The following is a 24,061-nucleotide window of genomic DNA, read 5'->3' on the forward strand; positions in this document are numbered from 1 at the left end:
CTGCCTCCACTTGAGAACAAGACGAGGGCGAGAGACACACTGGAAGAGACAGCGAGAGGAAGAGGGGAGCACCCTATGCGCTCTTTTTCACGCGCTCCACATATTTGGATATATAACGCACATGCACGCACAGAACGTGTGAGCAACAAGGAAGACGCGTCTTTCTGGTCTCCAAGAGGACTAAGGATCGGGACGAAACGCCATGGACTCCTGGATAAAGTTCATCTTCGTGGTCGCCACCTTCTGCTGTGGAACGCGAGCGGAGTTTGACGGCAGGTACGTGCACATGTTTTGGGTTGGGTCTCGCACTTGCATTTTTGGGCTTGTATGTAGAGTTTGATTAGAAAACTATTGCACCTAATTATTTGGATATATTTCATGAACGTGCATTTCAGTTTATTAATTGATTTAAGTAGAAATGTGTCTAGATTTAATCATAATGCAACTCTTTTTGAACTTTACTTTTGAATTACAAAGGTTTCTTAAGGTATAGACCCCGAATGCATATTTGCATTCATTTGCATGCATTTTAAGCTATAATTAGAAATAGGCTTTACAGTACTGAATTGACAGCGTTATTGTTTTGCACCATATTGGATTCTTTTGGAGTTCTTGGAGTTCTGAACAAATACAGAATGACGTTAATAGAAATATTGCGCCTAAACTTCACATTTTAATCCTCAATTTCTCATATGTGCGCTTTTTTTTTAATCTGCAACCTTTCACGTTGACATCATAACACAATGGGGTATATACTGTTATTGCTTATTATAAACGTCTGTTATATATCTGGAGACTGTTATACTACAACACTTTATGAAATTTACATCTGAACTAATCATAATGATAATTAGAGAGATGCCATTTGATCTTCTAAGTTTGAACTTATACTATTGGTCATAGAAATATTGCACTTTGATTCTATTCTTGTCTGCTGAGTTTCATGCATTTTTATTCACATTTTATTTTAAATGCAACCGTTCTATCACAAAATATGTTGTAGTAATTGGTTTTCACTATCCACTAAAGTCTCACTATTTTTTAAACCCCATTCTGGACCCTATCCGGTCTTTCAGGTGTGAGACAGGATATACCCTAAACTGATCTTCTCTTCTTTTTTTTTTTTTTCTTTCAAGAAACTGTCCGAGAATGTAATTTCCATTGCAATGTGTAAAGATGAGTTAAAGTCTGTGAGCTGGTAAAAAAAACTCAAGGCACCACTGAATTAAGAAATAGGCTTGTCCGATTTGAATCACTTGGGAGCAAAAAAAAATCAGAAGGATGTCACTTTAACCATAGCGTGTAAATTCAGTCTTCCTAGCCCTTCAGGATTTATGGATGAAAGTGCAACTAGAGTGTAGCCGCTCTACCCAACGGGGAATAATATAGTGACATATTTGCTGCATGGATCAAGGAGATGCGCCCGTGTCAACATCTCTGTTTTATTAGCATAAAACTCGCACAACAAATGAAAGTGTCACCGCTATTTTTTTTTTCCTCCATACAAAAGATCTCTGCAAATGCAAGGTGGCGCAGCAGGTAAGCAACAACAACAATCCGGTGCAGACACCATCACTCGTGCTCAAACAGGAAGTGTGTTTACCCAGACGTGAAAGATGCTGTGCCACAAAGAATGTGTGCCCGAGATCTCCGTAGGTGATTTTTTCAGATTTAGAGTCTTACTGTGTTTTTCAAATATTGTGAAAAATAAATGTTTTCCCTCTGTGACTTGCACACACTCACAGCAAACAACGAGGCACTCTTAAGCAACTACCCCAAATCCTAAATCCTGTCAAGGTGGAGTCCCCCCCCCCCGTTCTTCACCCCTACCGTCTTTCACACACTCACGACGTACAACGAGGCGCTCTAAAGATGTATTTTTGAGGTGTAGCAAACAAATTAGAACACATTGCAATTAATTACCTCCGTCATATTATTTCGACACATCATCTATAATCACCACAGTGACCGGCGGCGTAATACCATTGACGGATATCTCGCGTGGGCTACGGTGCGTGAGCGTAATGATCATTTATGTACGCCGCCATATTGTACGTTATTAACGCCGCGGCTGATGGAGAGGCTTGTCGCCGTGCTCATAATTTGCACTTCTTTACAGCTCAGCTCTGGATATGAATTCATTGAGAGTAAGTCCCCATCTCATGAGTGCGGTTTGGTGGGGTGGGGGTAGCCATTTATTACCTGCTCTCCCTCACTTATTGCCTTTTGGAGAGTGCTCCTAACAGGCTTATCCTTGTGGCCCTGAAGGGTCCTTCACGGCCCCACATCATTTTGCTCAGGCGCACACACATAGGCAAAAAAATAAAAATAATAATCCACCAATCATTCCACCCTGGAAAGTGGTGACAGCTGATTTCCTGTCTTGTAGTGTAACTCCACAGCAATAAGACGGTGAAGTTGACTCCCCCCGGGTGATGCCGTTGTCGGTGTACGGCACAATTGGGCCTTCCGGGTTGGAGAATCAATGTGCAAAAAGGACTTGAGAGACAGCGGAAGGCACCAAAAAGCTCTGAAGCTATATGAAAAAACTAAAAACAAACCAGGGGAGAATACAGTGGATGTTATTTGGAGAGACGAAAAAATTTGAAGGTTTCGAACAATCTTCATGATGACCTGGAAAAAGTGCCAATCAGTGGGAAGAGCAAATTACACAAACTATTTTGTGATCGCTCTTTTGCATCCGTTATTAATCATCACACTTACCTGGCTATTTTTTTTTTTTGGGGGGTTTTGTTCCAGAGGGACGTGATTGGCAGCCGGGGATACTAAGGGGGGCACTCGTTAGCATTTCATCATGTCGCCATGAAGACTTTCACAGGCCTCCTGAATGCTGAGTGACAGTCGCACTTGGCTGCGAGGCGCAAACAAAGCGGCTTTTGTCTTCCGGGGGCTATATAAAGACGACCTGCTGCTGGATTGATGTTTGCTCGCCAAGTGCTATGTGAAGAGCTGTACGGTTCTGCTTCATGCGGTGGAACCTTCAAAATCAAAATACGCCTCCATATATCATTGGAATTAAAATTATGGGCTTCTCATAAGCATGAAAACATTCAAATAGAAAAAAAAAACCAAATCAGTGTCCCTCAGTGTGATCGTGTTTCTTGATTTTCATTTTCAAAATCTAAATAAATGAGCCACAGGTTCTGATGGATTAAGATTTTTTTTCTTTTAAGGATTTTTTTTTTTTTAAATATTGAGGTCAGATCAGGAGCAGTCACTGGTGTTCCGCCCCTCATAAGTGCTCTGGCGCCTATTATTTACAAATGTTTTGAAAATGTCTATACAGATTAGAACACATTGCAACACGAATAACCTAACCAACCTAAATATTTATCCGCTGTCATGTTCGGGGCTCTGTAGTTTCTCATTCCGTGGAAATAGACTACAAAACATACGGTAGTCATATTTTTTTCTTTGAAACCTAATCTTTTTTTGTTCATAATTTACATGTAAACTGACTTTCTCTTCTTCATAAACACACAGAGCCAAAGTACCGTGAGCATCTGCCTAATGGTATAAAAACACGGACAACTCCCTCCCGACCTATTCTGACGTCTTAATTGACGGCGAGCTCATCGTGTGGCCTCGTTTTACAGGTGGCCGCGGCAGATGGCGTCGTCCAACGGGCTGTGCCGCTACGGCGCCAGGGTGGACTGCTGCTGGGGATGGACGCGCCGATCTTGGGGTCACTGCCAGCGTGAGTGTCCGATGATGCCAATGTTGGAGGAGGAAGGGGTGGGCTGGCGAGGTGTCAAGCTGGGTGGTAAAAAAACCAAAAACAAATAGATGCTCTGAATGAATCATGAGGTGGCTTTAGGTTTAACACTGTAGATCAGGGGTGTCAAACTCATTTTTTTTCGCGGGCCGCATAGCTTCTTTCGGAGGGCCATTATGAATAAATGTATAAGCACCTCATATTATATACAGTAAAAGCTACAAAACAAAAACTCGTTTTCAAATCAGACGAGTAAAAATTGGTCAAATATAAAAAAAAACTTGTTAAAAGTGAAGACAATTTGCAATTCTAGTAATGACACACAAATTTGATGCACAATTTGTCTTCACGGGCCACATAAAATGGTGTGGCGGGCCATATCTGGCCCCCGGGCCTTGAGTTTGACACCTGTGTTGTAGATAAAGGGCTTCGAGAAGCATGCACGTGCTCAGTGGTGTTTTTAAATGGGGAAAAAATAGACGCGTTTCGACTTCTAGAGTAGTTATTGGGTGTCGCTAGAGGTGGCAAAAGTATTCTCACTTGCAGATGCTTGTGTACAAAGCTGATCGAATTAGATATTCAGTCCAGAAACTCAATTCCCAATAGTCCTGTTTTGGGCCGCTCTGAACGACCAGCATATTGGAACAACGCGAACGACTTTTCAAACATTCAGAGTGAAGCAGTGCTTCTGAACGCACCCCAATGTCACCATTTATGCCCAAAACCGACACATACACACACACCGGTTCTCTCTGAAGGATACGGCTCGTGTATTCTTTGGGAGTTTAATGAGTTTTGTGCTAATATGCTAACATGCTAGCATACACCCTGTACTCTGCTGCTGCTTTGCTTGTTTAGTGCTCTACTAACCTGTAAGCCTTTTCTACTGCAGGAAATGGAATTGTTTGAATCGGTTAGCTAAGTAGTCTGTTTAGCTTAGCATAAACTGGGCTAAACCATCTAAATGCGGTGGAAAAAAATGCTCACTTCCCATGGTGGGAAAAGGCTTAAAGGGTTCATAGCTATGCATGTTTGTTGTTGTTTTAATCCATTATTGTTTCATTAAATGTTGTGTACATGGGGAACGATGTCGCGCACTGCTGTTTGTGTGTGATGAATTTGTGGAGGCGGGCCATCCTCTGGCTTCCGGCGAGAAAAGAGTGAACTCACCCTGGCCTCAGCCAGTTTTACATTCTTTGGTCTTTTCTTTCCATCCAGATTAATTTAAGGTCCTTCCAAGACAAATCTGTCTTTTTAATCCTCGCCCTACACCCAAAACAAAGCATGATATCCCCCACCTCGCTTTATTCCCTTTTTTTTTTTATTTAATAGAACAACTTTTTCTCATGGGAATTTAATCGTGACTCTTTCCAAAATCAACAAATATGTTCAATTGTAGATTGTTTGTTACTGTTGACTCATTTCTCATGAGAACAGGTTGGTACAAAGCATGTTACTATATATTTTTTTAATAATCCTTACATCTACCCTATGGAATAAATATACTTTATGTTTTGATGAAAGAATTAACAAAGCATGCCTCAGGATGACCAGCCAAGCAGCAGTGCGTGACCCTCCATGTTGTTTCGGAGTCGCATGTGTTCCTTATTGAGCTCATCCATCAACAGAGTTCAATGGAAGGCTACGGTCTTTAAATTACACTGGAATCATTTCATTTATTGGATATATAATTTTAACAAACTATGAAGCTATACAAAATGTGTGATGACCACATTCCATTCACAAAAAAAAAATGTAATTCAGCAAATCGATCGGCTAAAACTGAAATAGATATTTTGTTATTGTGGACCCGGCCTGACATCTATTTATTCGAGATGCGCATTAGTATTCTTTGAAAGTCTGAGAAAAGGAGAGTAATCTCAGCCGTGTGAACATGACAAGCTGCTTGAAAGTGCCGCTGACCTCCTCTGACGGGAGAGATTACATAGATGAGCTCGTGGGCTCATGCAACTTTAAAAATGTATCACGTTTTTGAAAAAACAAAAAGAAATCCGGAGAGAAGAACAAAAGGTGTGAGATTCTGAGGTTTAGCGCACAAGAGACCGAGGAAGACGAGCTGGCGAAATTCTTTGGCAGGCTTCGACTCTTGTGTTTAATGTTCAGATGCTCCGGAAGCTGCTCTTGGAGCTTCTTATTCCGACCAGCTGCTGTCGGGATCATTGACCGCCACGGAACGTTTTGAATGAAATTTTAGAGCAAATCCACAACTTGTGATTTCTTGGGACAATTTTCCTTCCACTGTAGTGTCACATTACGAGACAATCGCTACTTTTCTTCTATACGGGTCATGTGATCGCTTTGTTGTGTCCCAAAAAAATAGTTCATTCTAACAATGTCCCGTCCATTAAAATCGAATACTAGAAGGTCCAATATCAATAAAGCGATGAATAATATTGACCCGTCTCGTTGCGGTGTAACCGCATACGTAGGCGGGTTTGAATGAGGTTCATTTTCGTCCCAGACAGGCCATGTATTGGTTTCCCGGTGGGCTCCAAGGCCACTGAGACCAGGACTTTGTTTAACTGGCTTTGTTTGGACAAAAACAAAGATTATGTTTCCACTCGGTCACTTGAGCTTTGAGAGAAGTGATTAAAAAAGAATAAGAAAAAAAAAACAGTCAAGCGATACCGTTTTAGTTTCACTTTGTCGCCATGATCCGTAGGCAGCTTTCTTATCGCTTTATTTTTCTCGGCCTCCTCCACTTGAAAGTGTGTCTGCAGCTTGAGCTGATACATATAATAAATGGGTGAACTAAAACCAAGGTGGAAACCTCAACACAAAAGATACCTGGCAAGCTAATCTCATCATGTACAAAATTAGCCACCCCAAAAAAAAAAAAATCAATCTTATTACCCACACACGTGACTCCGAAACTTTAAAGCTATTTTTTATTTTGAGGAGGCGAAAGTCCCATTTCCACTGAGTCTAATAGTTTGGTTAATAGTTTGGAAAGCAAAACAGGAATGATAAAGAACATCATTTTGTTGCATAATTGATGCAATTTGGTGGAACTGGGGCTTTAAAAAAAAAAACCTCACTAAACCTCTCACATTGTTTTCTATGCCTGCAACTATGTTCTTGTCTATTTGGCTGTTTGTCTTGCAGCTCCCTTCGTCTTAACTCACAGGCTAGTCGGGATAAGGTGCCAGCCCCAAGGTTAGCTCCACATGTTGCATGGTCGTATGATCGCTGAGAGAAGTAGCAGGGTTGAATTATTTATAGATCCAAAGTCAACCCGATCATCTCGCCACTTAAACTCTTTAACCCAACTGTAGCGGAAGTCCCAAAGTGTCTTGGATGGCTAGACACCCATGCACTACCAATGAAATATTCAGTGGAAATAGTTTGCAATGTGTTCAGAAGTTTTGGATATCATTTCTAAAAGTTAAGTCAGCATACCAACTTGGGGGTGGGGGGGAATTATTATTGGTGGGAACAAGATTGTGTTTTGCGTCCGATCAATGCCATCATTAATCGATCGGAAAAGTATGACATTCCAGCCAGTTTTGAACTATGAACTCCAGAATTGCGAAGAATGTGATTTACCGTCTGTTGTTTACGGTCATCCGGAACTATAGATGAAACAACGATCATCTTGGAAACCAAAAATAGCCCCTTGCTCATGCGGTATCCATCGCACGGCCACTTAACCTAATTAGGATGTTACCATAGTTACCGTACAAATAATGAACCCAGCCCAGTGAAAGTGTGTCACCACTTGGATGGTGTTAATGGAAGGTCAGTCCGACCAGCTATGTTTGGCCTTCCAGCTGCTGAAGCCTTTTTTTTTGTTTTAGTTCCCGCCATGCTTCATCGACGCCGACGGCCTCCCTGATCTCTCCGCCAGCTTCGAAACTTATAAATACTCCTGGAGGCCCTGCTGATGGCCGCCTCTGATCTGGCTTAGCATTCTTCTGCGTTGAGCTAGTAACTTGGCAGCAGACGTTTCTTTCGTTTGACCCGCTAACGAAGTGCTTTGTTCTAGGCGACTTTCCAACAGTACCCTAATGGTCCGTTGGACATTTTCAACTATTCAACAGTCTTTGTTTTTAAGAAAAAAATGTCTGTGAAAACAAATCAGTCAAGCTTGGCAAGCTCTGGCTAAAGCTAACATTAGTTTGTCAAATTTTAGAAGCACATTTGTGACGCTACCAAGTTTGGTCGGCCAAGCTAACAAGGCTAGCTGCTAGCTTCTATTTGCGGCATTTGAATCATAGCTATTCCTTTTGAAATGGTTTATGATGAAAAGGCTGGGTAATAATCAGGAAGCTATCCAGCATTAATATTGTCCTTTGTCTGAATCACTCTCTTTTGTTAAAAATAAATCAGCAAAATGAAATTTCCATAATTTTCCAGACAAAAATACACTTTTCAAAGCAAGATGGATGTTTTCCGTTTTCAAGAACATTCCATTCTACTCCACTCCCATTAAAAACTGCCTCAAAAAGATAATTGATGAATTAGATGATTAAGCCAGACATAGCATGCGTATTCATTCACTTTTAAAATCCCAAATCATTCTGTTTATCATCAACATCAAATACTTAGTCAAGTCCACATTAAAGCACTTCACTTATGCTGGCTAGTCTCTTGTTTTTATGACAGATGGTGTCATAAATTCAAGTACTGTATGTACCTAAGCTGTAAAAGTGTCAATAGAATTAAGCATTGTCCCCCTAAAGGTCCATCAAACCACCATAAACTAGCTTATAGGATTAAGTCTTGTCCTCCATAATTGCGCCATGCTGCTCTTTTACTGCTATAAAATGTCACGTTTTTAAAAGCCCGGGTGATGAAGCGACGAAATGAAACTCGTCTTCTTCTCTGAATTCCCACTCAGCACTTTGCCCGTCGGGCTGCAAGCACGGAGACTGCGTGGGGCCCAACAAGTGCAAATGTCACGCAGGATTCACGGGGAAGACCTGCAATCAAGGTGAGTGGGCCGAATCCTTTCAGCGTGCAGCAACTCAAGTGATAAAACTGCAAGCGATGCGCTTTTGCAGTTCAATGACATCGAAGGACATTTTTATTTTATAAAAGTCATATTTGATCCAAATAAGCCCCTTAATGCAACTTAAAATGTATTAGCTTTAACTTTCAATCGGTTATTTAAAAATAAAGAATAATTACTGACTAAACTCTTTACGCTAACCTAGATTCAAACTGACGCTCACTTCAGAGCATTTTAAATTGCTGAACTCACTCCATGCGCCATTTTGACGCGTTCAACCCAATTTATTTTTTTTTCTCATCATTTTTCATTTCTGGAGTCAACCTCGGGTGTTTTGAGCCAGAGCGCGCTATGGAAGCAAAGTGAATTATTCACGAGCCATAGATTAAACTTGCTCATTTAAATGCATGCCTTCATTAAACATTGATTTGGAGTTTACGATTGATATGCGTCGCAAGGCTTAAGTCGACTGGCGGCGCCTACCAATAAAGGTCAAAGCGTCACCCCCTTGCTCGACCCATATTTGAAGCGTTTATATCACATGATGATCTGGGAAATGAAACCGTAGCAAACAGCTTTGGCAGTAAATGCAAATGAAACATGTCTGCAGTGCACCTGCATTAGTAAATGGACACGCATTCCTGTGCTTTAAGTGCGAGGCGAAGACTGACACATGACCCTTTGGGCGCTCGGAGCAGCAGCAGCAGCGCTGTTAAACACTCAACAGATGCAACACACAAAAAGTTGAGCATTTTATGCCAAACACACGCCGACCAGATGGACCAGATTTTGATATAAAGTCCTGCATTGTCAGGTAATAATAAGAGCAACCCACGCAACATAAAATAGTAATCATTTTATTTGATATTGCATTGTTCGGTGTAAGATTTTTTTTACGGCTTTTTTTTTACAATTAACTTATAAATGTAGTGTTTAGAAAGAAAACATTCAAAATATTTTAATTGCACTGGCTAGTTTTTTTTATTCTTGCCATTCATCCTTTTTTTTTTATCATCAATCATAATTCTATACCTCATAATTTTAGATGATATTGTTATATTGTCAGAATGTTCAATACTACTTTTTTCAGACTGATTAACAGTACTCAATAGTTGTAGCGATAACAATAATATCAAATACCAATACATTGAGTGCTTTTGATTCATAACATTTTCCTTCAAACACAATGACAGATCATTTTAAAGAAAGTGTACCAATACGGGAGTTTTTCTTTCATCTTTTTTTAAATTTTAAAATTAATATTAATTTTCAATTCTCGGGATTTCTAATTTCTAGTCCTTGATCATAAAACGGATATATGAGTGCAGCCATTTATCTTCGCTTTTGTGTTTTTCAATTGAAATACGCTTAACCTTTTTTTTTACATCACACCCTGATCTTCTTACCGACTTTTTGCACGATGGCCAACGTGAATAAAAATAATATTGACAATTAACAAATAGAATAAGGATCAAATTATATTATAGTGACGTGATTGACAGAATTATGACTGAAATGTAATCCCCATAAATAGCTACGATTGAATTTAGCCCCCCCTGAGAGGCTCTCATTATGCCCGACAAAATGCCGTTTTAGCGCCATCCCCATATTCGTATTTACACAAGTTGTTTCGCTATTTCCGTGCACACTGTCGAGATGGGATTGCATATAAATGAATCGTTAAACAAACGCCTGTCAAGATCCTCCTCCAGATGTCTGCAAGCGTTTGGGGATTTTAATCACGCTGTGCAAATAAACTCATCACCGCCATAATCCGTCCAGACAATTTGGCGTCCCCGACCGGTGGCAGAAGCGAACCTTCTAATGAGATGATTATTGCGCGTAGGTGACTTTGATGAGGTTGAGTTGACCCGCTATTTAAAGACTTAGCTGAAGGTGCCACATCTCCAACATTTCCAACGTGGCTTTCTAAATCCTTGTCTCTTGTTTACAGTCAAAACACTGTTACATGTAAAGGGCGGGCCAGAAATAGACACTGTTAACACTATTTGAATTAATTTATTCAGAAGGATGCAAATAAGATTGAGATGAAGAAAATAAGAAAGGAAATCTATGAAAAGAATGAAGGAAGTAAAAAGGAACAAAGGAAGAACAAAGGAAAGGTTGGAATGAAGGAAGCAAAGGCGGTATAAACGTATACGAGGGACAACAAATGAAAGGATCCTCCTTAAAACCCAATTCAATAAGCACACCTTACTCTACGCCAAATTTTGTACATGGACAAAGATGTCAATTAAATTTTGGCCGTATTGTTCATTCTTTACAGAACAGGTAAAAAAAAAAAAGTGCATTTTACTGGGCACAAGTTGAAACGTCTCCTTTTGAAATGGTTGCTGTCCAAAGCAGTCAAGTGTAGCATTATGGTCACATCTAAACAGGTGTCTGGTGCCGGGAGGACAACATAGTTGGACGGGGAGAAAGCAGAATGCCTAAAATTCCTCAGGCTTAAGCGTTTGTCGTCTGGGCGATCATTCGCTTCTTTAAATGGAAGCGGCGCTCTTTGAGCCTTCCGACACGCTTTACGGAAGGATGGTACAAATCCATAAGATACTGTAATTCCCTTAGATCCTACTCCAAAAAAAAGGCTGGCGGGGGGAAAAACACAACACTTTCTCCCAAACGGCCACGAGTGTAATCCTCTTTACTGCGTAATGTTCCTCTTTACTTTCCAGGAATGTGGTGGTCAGAGGTGTTCTAATCCACTGCCTTTTCATTCTCTTGTCCCTCCACCACTTTTTTCTCTTTCAAATTACTTTCCACCCAAAAACCTTCTTTTGCAAGAAGAACAACCGGACTATTTGACTCCACCAATGTGGTCCAGTCACCTACCCATATTTCTACCTGTGGACCATCATCCGGTCACAGAGGGTGAGATTTATCCTTCCGACGTGGTGCATGGTGAAGGAGTTGACGTCACTCTCCACTTCTATCATTAAGTCCCCAACTTTGAGGGGAGGTCACAAGAAATAGCACATCCGATCCAAACTAGAGGAATGCCCGCATGAAATGCAGAGCATGCGTAGATTCTAAGCCTTCTCCTTTGTCACTCTTGTGCTCTCAACTTTTGGATGCTGCTCACGACCACTCCTTCGAAGGTAGAACATTGCCCGGAGAGCTAATCCCTGACAAAAGGAGTCCACTTTTGAGATCTGTCTGTAGGGAATGCAGCACGGCATACCTCAATGAGACTTGTTTCCCTCAGTACACACCTCAATCTCACCTTCAACCACATGGCGAACTAGCTAAATCGTGCTAGAGCCTGTGAGGAAGAAACACGACAAGTAGCAAATTGGACAAGACGGGATAGGAGATAGTGAGCTAGCTTGGCAGTTGTACAACCTCAAGGGATTTTGCAAGTAGCAAACACGATGGGGTAGGACACCGATTGTGAGCTAGCTAGAAAAGCGCTCGACTATGTGAGCAAGGGATACGACAGGTAGCAAATGGGATAGGACGGGATAGAACATAGTGAGCTAGCTTGGCAGTTCTACAGCCTATCAGGAAGTGATACAAGTAGTCCAAACGAGAACAGACATGGATAGTGAGCTAGCTAGACAGCGTTAGACTCTTGACAATTAGCAAATGGGACAGGACTGGAGGAACGCGACGGCTAGCATAACAAAACATGCGTTGTGAGCTAGCCAGTGTTATTTCCTGAGGAAGGGACATGATGGGTCGTGAATTGGACATGACAAGACTAGGAGCAGACGATGACCTTGTACAGTGATGAGTTGGAATTTGAAAGTAACACTTGAACATAGTCCCGACCCCTTGCTTTAGAGTTTCACCAGCACTATTCAGCCTTGAGCTATCACACTTTTCTCTCTGTCACTTGTTCTAACTTCTCCGCATCTTATCCTTTTCCCCTCACAGGCTGTGTTCGGCATGTGTTCTCCACCCTTCTTGGGGCTCAAGCAACGGGCGTTGCAAAAGCCCACATTGAATCACTTTATTATTCTTTTGACATGATTATTTTAAACGTCTCAAAGATTTCATTTGGAACAGCAGCTCTCAAACTGGGCGCCGTGAGTATTCTGCTTATAGCTTTTTCATTTCAGTTTGGTTTTCAGCGCCGCCAGCAAGCGAGGAGCCCGCTGGACGGCGTCGCCGTTGGTTCTCTGTTGTCACGTTAATGAGAACACTCGCTGTCAGCTTTTGGGGGGAACGCGTTTGTTCGGTGGGCAGACAGCGGTAATTAAAAAAGTGAAGAATTTTTTTTTTTTTTTTTAATGTTTGCTGTGCTTGAGCGCACACAGATGTAAAGCATTAAAGATGAAGCAGTTAAAGCTTCCCTCTGACAAGGGCAAGCCGGCGCTCATCTGAAAGTACAGGTGAAGAATTTCAAGGGCTTTTGTGTCATGTGTTTTATTATTGGGAAAATGTGACCTGCAGTTGACCTGTTACTTCGAATGAACTCATTAAAGTTCAATTCCATTTTATCATAAAAACCAATAACAAGGCGCCAAACAAAATGTTTCACTTGGTGTGTGTTCAGGGAATGTATTCCCTTAGCTGCAGTCAATGCTAATGCTAGCGGTAGCCGGGCTTTAGCAGACCGCAAACCACTATTAATAGAAGAGTTCCATCCATCGTGTCCCGTGGTATACAGTACGTTAAATATAGAAGTTATGCAGCAGTCCCACCAATAAAACACTGCTCACGTGTTTGTGTCGCTTAAGTTGGGATCATTTACAAAGCAGCCTTAAAACCTCATGTTGATGGAATCTATATGACGCCGTATCCAAGACAAAATTGAGTTTATTTACAAATGTCATGGAGACAACTGTTGATGTTCTGTTTGCTCCGAGTTGATCTTTGGACTTTGTAGTCTTTGTTAGCATTTGAGCTATCCCATTTTTGCGCTCATCCTTAAGCTCTTCTTACACGCTCCGTAGAACCGATTGAAGAAAGCTAATTGGCTGTACTTTGACCAAAGCTGCTGTAATAATAGTCTTAAAATATAAGCCCATTAATTCATGGAAAATTTAGCTTTTTGTTCTTCCTTGTTGGATCTATGTCAACATGAGTTATGTTCAACAGAGAATCTGAACGATGCAGTTCAAGTTTTGAATGTGGCCAGAGAGGCTTTAGGACAAATCTGGGAGTTACGTTTATGATGACATCCTTCTTCAAAGACACTTCCCCATCCGTTCTCGAGTAAATAAACTCCTCGGATGCAATTTGTGACTGTACAGTATATTAAAGTGTAGCGTAGAATTGTAGGTCATGATTTTGCCGCCAATTCACTAAATGTGGTTTGTAGAAGGTTGAGATTTAAATGGAGTAAATTGTTGCGTGTGTTTGTGTGTCTGTGAGTGTGTTTAAGATACTTAGCAGCTTGCAGCGTGGCCAAGGCATCAAAGCCATTAGTCACACCTGAGCTTTTTCACACTATCAGAATAGTCAGCCGTCGGGAAGTCACCTCGGGGGCTGTTGAGCATAAATAAGAAATAAAGCTGTCATATTTGCCTGGTTAAAGCGTTAAGGAATCAAGCGTAAGAAGAAAATGAAGTCGTAGAAGGATCGTTTCTCAGATGGCGACGGGTCGAGAGCAGCGACGACAGTGATGCAATTGCAGCGAGGGAACGGAGATTTATACTCTTATTAGCTCCACCTATGGTCCAGTCTTGGAAAATACATCCTGGGGGGGAAAAAAATGCCAATTTTTTTGTTCTGATGGGATTTTTTACACGCCCCGTGGGTGGCCTGTCAGCATGAAAGAAGGCCGAGAATGATGCAGTGCTTCTATGAAAGACAGCTGGATGTCGTCCCGATGAGTCAGCGCGATTTAATAACATCTCTCCATCACGTGCAGATAGATTTATGCACAATTTAGGGAATTTTTCAAAATTGGGAACTTTCTGGGAATTGGGAATCAATGCACCAGGGATATACCAAAATTTCGGAAGGGGTGGCTTGCATATTTATTTATTTATTCATTTATTTATTATATACATATTATTCATTTGATATATTGTCATCATCAGTAATATTTAACTCAACACCGATGTTTGTTAGACACTGGAATAATTAATTATTCGATTAAGTATTTAAAAACCATCAAATTTACGAATAATCTGTAGAAAATCACAATTAATTTGTATTATTGTGCATGAAAGTCTTCTTATAACCAAAGAAGAATAAAATGTTTATCCTTGACTATGACACCTTTCAATCCATGCTTCCAAAATGGAATATTTACAAAATCCCTAAGCAAATTTTACCGTAAATTTGCCACTTTTGCAACCTCAACCGCGGTTAACTTTTTCCCGCAATTTCTCTTCTTCCCGTCAGAGAAGCCGAGCTCGGTGGGCACGTCCGAACATGTCGCGGCGCTTCTTTCCAAACACAAGCCGCTGCGCTTGAATGGATCCAACCTCTTCACCTCTGCCCTCCTTGACTAATTTGTGCCCCTCCCTCGTTCCGCTGACGCCGTTTTCCGTCTGGTCTACAGATCTGAACGAGTGCGGGCTGAAGCCACGGCCCTGCAAGCACAGGTGCATGAACACCTACGGCAGCTACAAATGCTACTGCCTCAACGGCTACATGCTGATGCCCGACGGCACCTGCGGAAGTACGTATGGTTCCCCATTCATCGGAAAAACAATCGAGCCTTTATCGATTCCTTATCTGAGATTATAACGCAATCCATTCCGTCTACATCCCGTGTAAGAAATCTTTCAGAGCAATGGAATCCGATTGGCTGCTCCAGCAAGCGAGTCGATGCCTGTGCATGTCTCCCTATAAATTCCGTCACCTCGCCTTTGATGAACATTCTCCCCTCACCTGAGTGTCCTGTCATTTCCAGTATCTCACTTGGTTTTTTTTTCGCGGCTCACCACTCGAGGCTGTGTTGCCTTGCCGACTGTATTAGGATTGTCTCTACCGCCTGCGCTCTGATCAATAGATCAGTGCGGCGTTTAATCAACCAGCTCCACCCTTCCTCAAACCGACAAGCGTTGTGGCAAAACGCCTTTTCAATTTCCTCTTCACGGTCGGAAGTTATCGAGAGCAAATTCCAGTTGTCCGTATAATCGTTTTAGAAGGATTCTCAGGGTTTTCATGCGAGCTCATGTCGCTAATGGCTCGGGAAATAGACGAGTCGGTAGTAATTATAGAACAGGTTAGTCGCTCTCTCGAATGTAACAATGTCACCGTATTTTTTGTCCCCCCCCCAGTCAGCCTCGCCCTTATGAGGGATAGTCGTGAGAGCGCTTTCTCCCGGGGCACCGACTTGCTAATGTGTCTTGTTTCCTTTGTATGGAGCAGACCTTCGCACTTGCGGCCTGGCCAACTGCCAGTACGGCTGCGAGGTTCTGAAAGGAGAGGTCCGATGTCAGTGTCCGTCGCCGGGGCTACAGCTGGCTCCGGATGGCAGAACCTGCATGGGTAAGTGACGTCGCCGTCTTTATTTACCACCTCTGGCATGAAAGTTGAGTCGCTGGCTGCTCCCCCCCCCCCCCTCGCCTGATAGATCACCAACAGGAATGGCGTGGGTTTTTTTTTTTGCCCGGATCTAAAAGCAAACTTTCATTACTTTGGCAGAGCTTGCAATGTAAAACGATAAAAATGGTTTAGTAGAGTCAACGTGGGAGCAAAAACAAATCAGAGCTGGACGGCCTCCCAAACTGAGCCCGGCTTTCTTGACCTTGACAATTTGGTCAAATAACCGAGTTTTTTTTTTTTTTTTTAGTACCAGAGAGTTTTCATTTCTGCCCTACGGCCCCGTATAACTTGTGGGTTGGGTAATTGTAGGACACGGAATGGACATCAGTCATAAAGACAGGAGGAGGAGAAGCAAAACCCGCTGCAGGTGTTGCACGGGATGCTCCACTTCCGTCTCAGTGCGAAACATTTATGACCTGTTTCAGGAAAGACTGTCCGCTGGAGCTTTATTTTAATTGTTCTGTTTAGCAAAGTGGACTTGTACCGCTCCAAACAAGGAGGTTCTGGCTTTCAATGGCAGAATGAAGATGAGGCAGAAAGTCCCAGGTCGGGTAACAGGACTCTTGGCATCAAAAAGTCACACTAGGAATATTCTAGGAACAACATGTGAGGTCCATTCCCAAACAAGCCCAGACTGCAGACGCTCCAATTTGGGCTGTGTTTTGTGCCTGCATAATAATACCCAAAGATGAGAAGCTCACAAAAAAACAATGCCCCAAGTCGTAGAATTGATTGTCTTTTTTTTTTTTTTTGCAGATGTGGATGAGTGTGCAACCGGGATCGGCGTGTGCCCCAGGTTCCGGAAGTGCATCAACACCTTCGGCAGCTACATCTGCAAATGCCACGACGGCTTCGATCTGCAATACATCAACGGGAAATACCAGTGCATCGGTACGCTTCGCTCACGTTGATTTTTATACAGAAGACGATGGGAAGTGCGGGCCGTTTTTTTGTCATTTGAACTTTTGCAGGATTTACAGTTTATTCATTTTGAAAACAGCCCAGCGAGTAGGCGTGTGAAAGAAAAGAGGTGTGGGAGGGAAAATAAAATGAGGGAGCTCAAAAAAGTTGTTTTCAAATTCAGTTGAAGCATCTCGGTTTTCTTCTGGACTTTTATAAACCATTTTGGTATTGCAAACACGATAAAAATTGTGGACCTTGAGGCTATCGACGTTTGTCTGATTATATCATTTGCAAATTTAAAGAAAAAAAAAAGGCTGCGACTCATTTTTTATGATTTAATAATTTTGTACATTTTTCACCTTTTATATGATTTGTAATTTCGTAGGTCTAAATGGCAAAACAAAACAAAAATCCAATATAATGAATTACATTATGATCTCCTAGACCTGGCTTGAAAGATATTGATATTGGCTTCTTTCTCCACTATTTAAGCGGTCAAATTCCATGTTCCAAAGCGTTCAAGGTCTACTTTGCTACATAATACCGCGCGTCCAATTTATTCCTTCATTTTGCTGTCCATCACAGTAGCATTGATACAGCCCGTTCATTCAAAACTAATAGGCCTCGGCAGTCTCGTCACGATCGCTCATTCGATGTGTTTCCCCCCCCCCCCCTCCCCTACGGGGTTTTCCTTTCAGACGTGGACGAGTGCGCTTTGCAGACGGGTCGCTGCGGCGGCTACGCCACCTGCTTCAACACGCCGGGTTCGTACAAGTGCAAGTGCAAAGACGGCTACAGGGGGATGGGCCGCGACTGCAAACGTAAGCCCTTTTTTTTTTTTTTTTTGGTATCCTTATCACATGCTCTTTCCTTCTCTTTTTTTTTTTTTTTTTTAAATCAGGCCAAATTGTCGTTGAGCTCACAAGATTTATTTATTTCACGGAGATATTCTTCCCCTGATCTCGCACGGTCCATTAGTTCTCTGAGAATTTGAATCATTGAGTCCTTCGGCAGACATTAAAGCCGCGGCGGTCCAGTGAGCACGAAGGACACGCTGCTTCCTCTCCCCATCATCCAAGACGGGGGTTAAATATCCAACATGGGAATCACATATCAAAGTTGGGAGTAAGATGAGAAAGCGACAACTGAGGTGCAGAGCTTTTGTCCACACACATTCCTCACACGTGAAACCCGGATGAGACGACACCCCCCCCCCCCTTCCCTTCCCCGATCCTTTACCCCGACAACACCACAGACCCCCATCACGCCTCTTGACGTGAAGAATGCGCAGGAGAACAAAAGCTCCATGACATCATCAAGATGTGGTTTGCGTGTGGTCTGTGTACCAGAATTAGAATTTCAGAACTTTTTACACCAAGTGTCACATGATGACCAGGAGTGTCAAAATAGAACGCATAGTAAAATAAAATAAAAAATGAACATATATTTTTCTTCTATGCTGCTCTCCAGCTCCCATTTGACTCTGAACAGCATAAGTGCTAAAATTCTAGCCGCGGCGGCGCAAAAGAGAGACATTTGGGGACATGGCAGCTTTGCGGAAGCCACTTGATGCATATTAAGTGTTGCTGTGGAACTTGATGGCCAATTGTCTGCCTCATTACACCTTCACGACTTGTTAGCGCTCCATCTGCACGTTCTTGTCATTCCAGCTATTCCCAAGGTGGCCATAGACCCGCCGAGGCCGGGCAAACTGCCTCCCAGCTTCCACAACTACCTGCCTGACGTGGACCTGAGGAGGACCACCACCACGCCGCGTCCGCCGGTAACCCACAGGCGGGTGTTCACCGTCCCCCCCAAAACCACCACGACCGCCGTCGCCACGGCGCCGCCGAGGGTCAGGACCACAACACCTACGCGCAAGCCTCCGACCCGGAAGCCCTTGGTCCCCACTAGGAGGCCACTCGCACCCACTCGAGAAGCCTTGGTCCCCACAAAAGCGGCGCCGCCTACCAGACGAGCACCGGCGACGACTCCGCCGCCGCCTCCGCAGGTGACCACTGTGGACAACAGCATCCACAAGGATGTGACTAAGCAACGAGGAGATGTGCACAGTAAGGTTTTTTTTTTTCTTTCCTCATAGCATGAATAAAAAACATTTTGTGGCTCTTAGTGGCATTATAGGCCATTTAGCAAATCGTGTTTGGGGATTTTATGAGCAGTCAGAGGCAGCACAAGGCTTTAAAAGCTACTTTGCGTATAAAACTTATACATCTGACTTTTAAAGCACTTTCAGATACTTGGATATTTTTGAGACAGGTTGTAAAGCATTTTTTTTTTCACCCTTTGGGTAAACGCTTGTTATTATTATTCACTTGGGAACTCTGAGATAAAAAGTGAAAATGCTCGGTGATGAATCATGTAGTCCGCATTCAAAACATTTGTGTTGCTTCTACGGGTGCATCTCAGAAAAAAAAAAAAAATCTGGTTTCAAAACGTGAATCTCAAGGCTCAAAAGCTAAATATTTCTACTTTTTATTTTATTATAACAACCATTTGAAGCACAATTTGTCCATTTCCAAGTGTCCTTCAAAGACTGATTTGTCCGAGAAATTTTGTCTGATCATCCAAAGCAGCATGAAAATTGGTTATCGTAGACAGATGGGTGACATTAAATTATTTTCCATCTAATGTGGATGGAACATGCAGTCAAAGATTGATGATCATTTTCGAGCATCTGCCATTTAAAAAAAAAAAAAAAAGGGAGGGGGGGGTGTTTGTCGCTGCTGGTAGCTTTAATTTTATATTTTGGACTGCAAATCATCCAACAAGAACATAAATTGATTTTTGTGGGTAACAATAAGCTAAATTCAAAAAGCGTGCAGCTGCAAAGTTGATTTTCGCAGGTAAGATGTTTGCGCGGGCAGATGGCGGCACATAATTAGAAATGCTGATGGGGGGGGGTAAGAGCGGAGAGAGGATTTCATTAGCACCTGTCTACAAGTCACAACTTCCAAGACCTGCTTTTCGGAGACGACTCCCCCCTACTGAGCAATTCTTCATATAATCGCTCGCAAATAAAAAGGAAGGAGCCTTGAGGATATTTACAGAGATTCATCATCAAAGTCATTAATGCCAACACGAGACAACAGAGTTCATTTTAGCGCCACTTCATCAAATGCCAGGTCAAATGAAGAAATCATAAAAATAAAACGTGAGTGTTACCATATGAATATTGAATTGGAATCAGGATATGTTCGAATTGTAGAAGTACAGGATAAATATGATTTGCCCGCCCGCGTCTAATCAGACGACAGTTGAAGATCTGCTTACAGCCTCCGGCCTCAGAGTTCACGTTACACTTTCCTCCATCAGGATCGTTTTATTTATACACTCTTTGACCGGATGCTTGATATCCAAGTAGAAGGGGGGCGGGGGGGGGAGGTGGCGTCATTTGGGTGCATTCTTTCAAAGACCATCTGCGTACACACATACACACACAGACGCACATTGAGCCCTGGATGCCAAGGATCACTGGAGGTTCTGGCGCGGCCTCCTCCTCCACTTGCATGCGTCTTTGGCATTCAGACGCCCTGCCGGCTTTTATGACTCACTCGTTGGACCCATCAGAAGTCACATGAGTCTGGATGAGGCTCAGTACGCCGGAGGCCCATCCTTTTTATTATTAGCGCGTCTCATTAAATCACGGCGAGAGCTGGAGTGCAAATTAGATTTGATTTTTTTTGTTAATTAATCTTTGATTTCTTATTTAAGGAAGACTGAAGGGTTTTGAGCAATGACCAGAATTCAAAATGTACCACGCGCTGTGTTTTTTTTTAAAGTTAATGTGCGCTAATAATAGCCTGCAATTTTAGTTATTTTTCTCTCACTGTGAGACAAGATTGTTAAATAAAATTAAATAATTAAATCATCATATTTTATTTAAAGAAATGCAATGTTTTTATGATGTTTTTAGTATTTCAACCCATCAATCACAAGAGCGATATTTTTTAACAAATTGAACAAACAACTTTGCTAATATACAACAATTCAAGAAATGTGTAATACTTATTGAGGTTGAAATGTTGCAGGATATAAACATTTTTAAATAAAACAAGAAATGTAAGAAATTCTTAAACTTTTAAATTTAATTAAATTTCATGTTTGGGTTTTCCCACAAAAGTTCAACTGAGAGTGGAAACAATCAATTTGAAGCAAGCACACTTGGCCTCTTTTTGGAAGAAATGACAACAAATTGAACCTGCACGAGCCAAATTTTTGCTCACAACTCAAAGCCAAAAAACCCCCCCCAAAAAACGAAGGTTGACTCTTTGGGTATTCATACGATGTCGTTTGTCTCCTCAGTCCCGCGCGACCACAACATCAACACAGTGCTGGACTTTGACATCGAACTGGGCAACACAGCCGACGAAGCCAAGGACGACCCCGGTAAGCTTCCGCGCACATTCCGTGCAGACATTGTCGTGCCTCAAGTCTCAAGCAGACATCACGTCTCTATAAATCCAATTGCGTCTTCAAACTTCTGCCACTAAGACAAAATGATGGGCGATCTTCCGGTAATGCCGTCGTCACGGCAACCCCATTTCCCAGCATTGCATGCTGTGATTGCATGCATGGGTGTGTTTTTTATAGTACACACGCATTTTAGAGAGGAAATCTTTTTTTCCTCATTGGGATTGGAACAATCTGTTCTAATCTGAGCAGGCCTGGCGACTTGGCTCTGGATCTTGGGCAAATGCATTCACATTGCGTTTGGCTTTGTTGTGACAACACAGAGCCGACTCAAAACCCCTATGAGTAATTTCTGTGCCCGCAAAAATTACACTTTTTATTTTTTTTTAGGGTACGTCTTTATTTTTGTAACTCGACGACTTGCTTCCTGCGCTCTTAAATGTTGTCCGTCTTCCTCCGGGCCAGATTCAGGCTTCCTGAGCTGCTCCTTTGATGACGGCCTCTGCGGATGGATCAGGGACAAGGACGGAGACGTGCACTGGGAGACAACGCCCGACCCAGCAGGTAATGAAAGTACGGTGCAAAATGCAAACAGCACCATCATGGACGAGATGAGACGAGATGAAAAAGTCCTACGGCAACGAGTGACACTTTTGACTCCAATTATCGTCACTTTTGTTCTTTGCTTTTACAAACATGTTTGAATTGTATTGACGTATTTTTGTGTGATGCCAAGCAGACTCTGGAAAAGATTTCCGGCGTTTCTCTCCCCAGGTGGACGCTACCTTACCATCCCCGAAGTGGGCAACAAGAGGACGGGGCGGGGGGCGAGGCTGGTCCTCCCGTTGGCCCCGCCGTGGAACGAGGGCAACCTATGCCTGTCATTTCGCCACAAGTTGGCGGGTCACCACGTGGGTGTGCTGCAGGTGTTTGTAAAGAAAGGTGCCCGCTACGGCCCGGCGGTATGGGGGAGGACGGGCGGCAACAACTGGAGACACACCCAAATAACGCTGTGGGGGACGGGCCTGGAGAGCGTAAGTCCAAGCCTTGGCGGGGCTGGAATAATTTTTCACTTTTGTTCCACTTGATCCTCGTTTGCACAGCCCCCCCATTTGAATTTTGAAATTAATAACTTTTTTTTATAATAAATTCATTGAAAAATTGATGCAATGCGTGAACTCGTGACTGTGCTCCCACCAGGTGGTGCTGAAGGGCGAGCGCGGACGAGGACGTAGCGGCGAGATGGCGGTGGACGACATCTCGTTAGCAAAAGGCTCCTGCACGGACGATCGCGACCCGACGAGTCTCTGACGCGGCGGCTCGGGGACGAACCAGGAAACGAAAACTATTCATCTCGAAGAGTCGTGACTCTTGGTCGGACTCCTTTTCGCACTTAGCGCCCCCCTGGCGTCCAAACTAATGAACAGCAGCAGAGTGTGCTTCTGGAAAAGACTGAACTCGACATCAGCACCATCTGACTTGGAGACCTGCACTTGTGTGGGGACCATGGTAACGTCCATCTACAATCCCGCCGCTGCCCGTGTCGTCGCTTTGCTCATTGCTGTGGTCAGACCAGTGGTGGCCACTGGTGTTCATTTCTTACTCATCTGATCTGATCAAAATCAAAACCACTGTATGAGAACAATTGAGAAACAACTTGACTTTAAAAATTGCACCCCCCCCCCCCCCCCCCCACACACACACACATAATTACCAAATGTATAATTAAATCTGTGACTTGATTCTCTCCATCTTATGGACATTTTTCTCACTTGCTTTGTTCCTCTCCTAAACAGTGCAGCTATTTTCATACTCGATCGTCACAGTATTTCAAAACCCAAAGCGCTACCAGCTTTATTTTTTTTTTAAATCACAATCTTTTTGTGTCTCTATCCTGAGAATCAGTACATGGATATATACGCTATGCTCTACTGTACAATTATTGTCTATCAAGTGCCGTTTGCTACAGAAAACTGATGGCTTTTACAAATTATGACTGTAAATGTATATATACTCAAATGCAACCGTTCATTGTGTGCTTTAGACATACTGTAAATGCACTCCTGCTAAATAATCACACTTAAAAAAATGCTTGTGATATTTTTTAATTGAACACAATGTGTACTCTACATTGTTGAAGTACTTTCTCCATTTTCCCCTAAGCTGTAAAGCACATTTAATATATGCTTTGATGACGATGAAGGGCACTGGATGATTTTTTTTTTTTTAAACGTTGCATCCTATGCATGTGTTATCCATATTTGAAATTAGCGCAGAGCCGGTTGTAAATAAATCATGTTTGACTGACAGACTGTTATTTATTATACATGCTGCCACCAGTGAAGACATAGCTACATACATTGGCTTGAGATGTACACCTGTCCAAGGACTGTTCCATCTACTTGCATAGTTCAATAATGACCTCACCTTCAATCATTTCTATTATAAGGAGTTTCGGGCTTCATAAATTAAAATATGGTCGAGAAGTAACTATTCTATTTCCCTGGTTTCATTCAAAACGCTAAACCCATGTGTTGTATAATATACTCTTG

The 24,061-nt window shown here is 42.5% G+C and overlaps 1 protein-coding gene across 5 annotated transcripts; it reads left to right on the top strand.

The window, feature by feature from the left end:
* Positions 1-37: 37 nt before the first annotated feature.
* npnta (nephronectin a) lies at positions 38-23,878 on the top strand. 5 transcript variants are annotated; one of them, XM_085913020.1, is made up of 14 exons: positions 38-276; positions 3,618-3,718; positions 6,863-6,913; positions 8,598-8,690; positions 11,511-11,597; positions 15,184-15,303; positions 15,999-16,118; positions 16,932-17,066; positions 17,777-17,899; positions 18,749-19,150; positions 21,402-21,485; positions 21,975-22,073; positions 22,284-22,543; positions 22,710-23,878. In XM_085913020.1, exons 1-14 carry the CDS (start codon positions 203-205, stop codon positions 22,818-22,820), a joined length of 1,860 nt encoding a protein of 619 aa, XP_085769146.1. In that variant the 5' UTR covers positions 38-202; the 3' UTR covers positions 22,821-23,878. The 5 variants fall into 5 exon arrangements, with proteins under 5 accessions (XP_085769146.1, XP_085769148.1, XP_085769149.1 ...); XM_085913022.1 differs by having other exon boundaries at positions 11,514-11,597; XM_085913023.1 differs by lacking the exon at positions 6,863-6,913.
* Positions 23,879-24,061: the final 183 nt, after the last annotated feature.

This window comes from Syngnathus leptorhynchus, chromosome 5, assembly GCF_054491065.1.
Source record: "Syngnathus leptorhynchus isolate UIUO chromosome 5, UIUO_Slep, whole genome shotgun sequence".
NCBI classification, from domain to species: domain Eukaryota; kingdom Metazoa; phylum Chordata; class Actinopteri; order Syngnathiformes; family Syngnathidae; genus Syngnathus; species Syngnathus leptorhynchus.

Coding starts and splice junctions, on each gene's coding strand:
- npnta (XM_085913020.1), top strand. CDS start 203: ATGGACTCCTGGATAAAGTTCATCTTCGTGGTCGCCACCTTCTGCTGT. Junction 21,486..21,974: donor CGAAGCCAAGGACGACCCCG/GTAAGCTTCCGC, acceptor CCTCCGGGCCAG/ATTCAGGCTTCCTGAGCTGC. Junction 22,544..22,709: donor GGGGGACGGGCCTGGAGAGC/GTAAGTCCAAGC, acceptor TGCTCCCACCAG/GTGGTGCTGAAGGGCGAGCG.